The sequence below is a fragment of the Aptenodytes forsteri genome, unplaced genomic scaffold (genome assembly GCF_000699145.1).
Source record: "Aptenodytes forsteri isolate BGI_AS27 unplaced genomic scaffold, ASM69914v1 Scaffold90, whole genome shotgun sequence".
Taxonomy (NCBI): Eukaryota; Metazoa; Chordata; class Aves; order Sphenisciformes; family Spheniscidae; genus Aptenodytes; species Aptenodytes forsteri.
The window spans coordinates 9,982-10,513 of NW_008793941.1; the positions used below are offsets into that span (position 1 = coordinate 9,982).

Here is a 532-nt window from a genome sequence, read left to right on the forward strand (position 1 = left end):
GGTCCCGCCGCCACTCACCTTCCCCAGTGTCACCTCCCGGGTGCGCAGGCGCTGGGCGAGCAGCAGCAGGGAGCAGAGCAGCACCTTCTGCTGCAGCGGGAAGGTGTCCCGGGTCCCCTGGCCACTCGCCGCCAGCCGGTCCCCAAACACCTCCGAGATCACGCGGGAGACGTGCAGGAGCCCCACGCGCTTGGGGATGGGGGACGCCGGGGAGTCGCCTGTGGGACAGACAGGGCTGCAGGGCACCTCAGGGGGATGAGAAAGGGGGGTGCAGGGCAGCACAGAGCAGGTGCCCCACAAAGGGACCCCGGACCCCCCATTGAGACTGGCCTAGAGGTGCCCCCCGAAGGGTTTTGGCTCCGGCGCAGCAGCCAGCCGCAGCTACTCACCACCGGGCAGCGGCTTGAGCAGGGTCTGGCTCCGCACCTCCAGCTCCACCACCTCCACGGCGCGCCTGAGAAGAGTCAGCCCTGAGTGCCGGGCAGAGCGGCTGCCCCGGCACGGGCACCCCCAGTGCTGGGGAGCCGTGCGG

The 532-nt window shown here is 71.2% G+C and overlaps 1 protein-coding gene across 1 annotated transcript in view; it reads right to left on the bottom strand.

The window, feature by feature from the left end:
* Window positions 1-532, bottom strand: part of CDC6 (cell division cycle 6) — a gene marked incomplete at its 5' end in the record, with an annotated part of 9,507 nt that overhangs the window by 7,630 nt on the left and 1,345 nt on the right. The window contains 2 exons of the mRNA XM_019474872.1: window positions 19-218; window positions 390-516. Coding sequence (XP_019330417.1) covers window positions 19-218; window positions 390-516 — 327 coding nt within the window. The remainder of the gene's footprint in view (window positions 1-18; window positions 219-389; window positions 517-532) is intronic.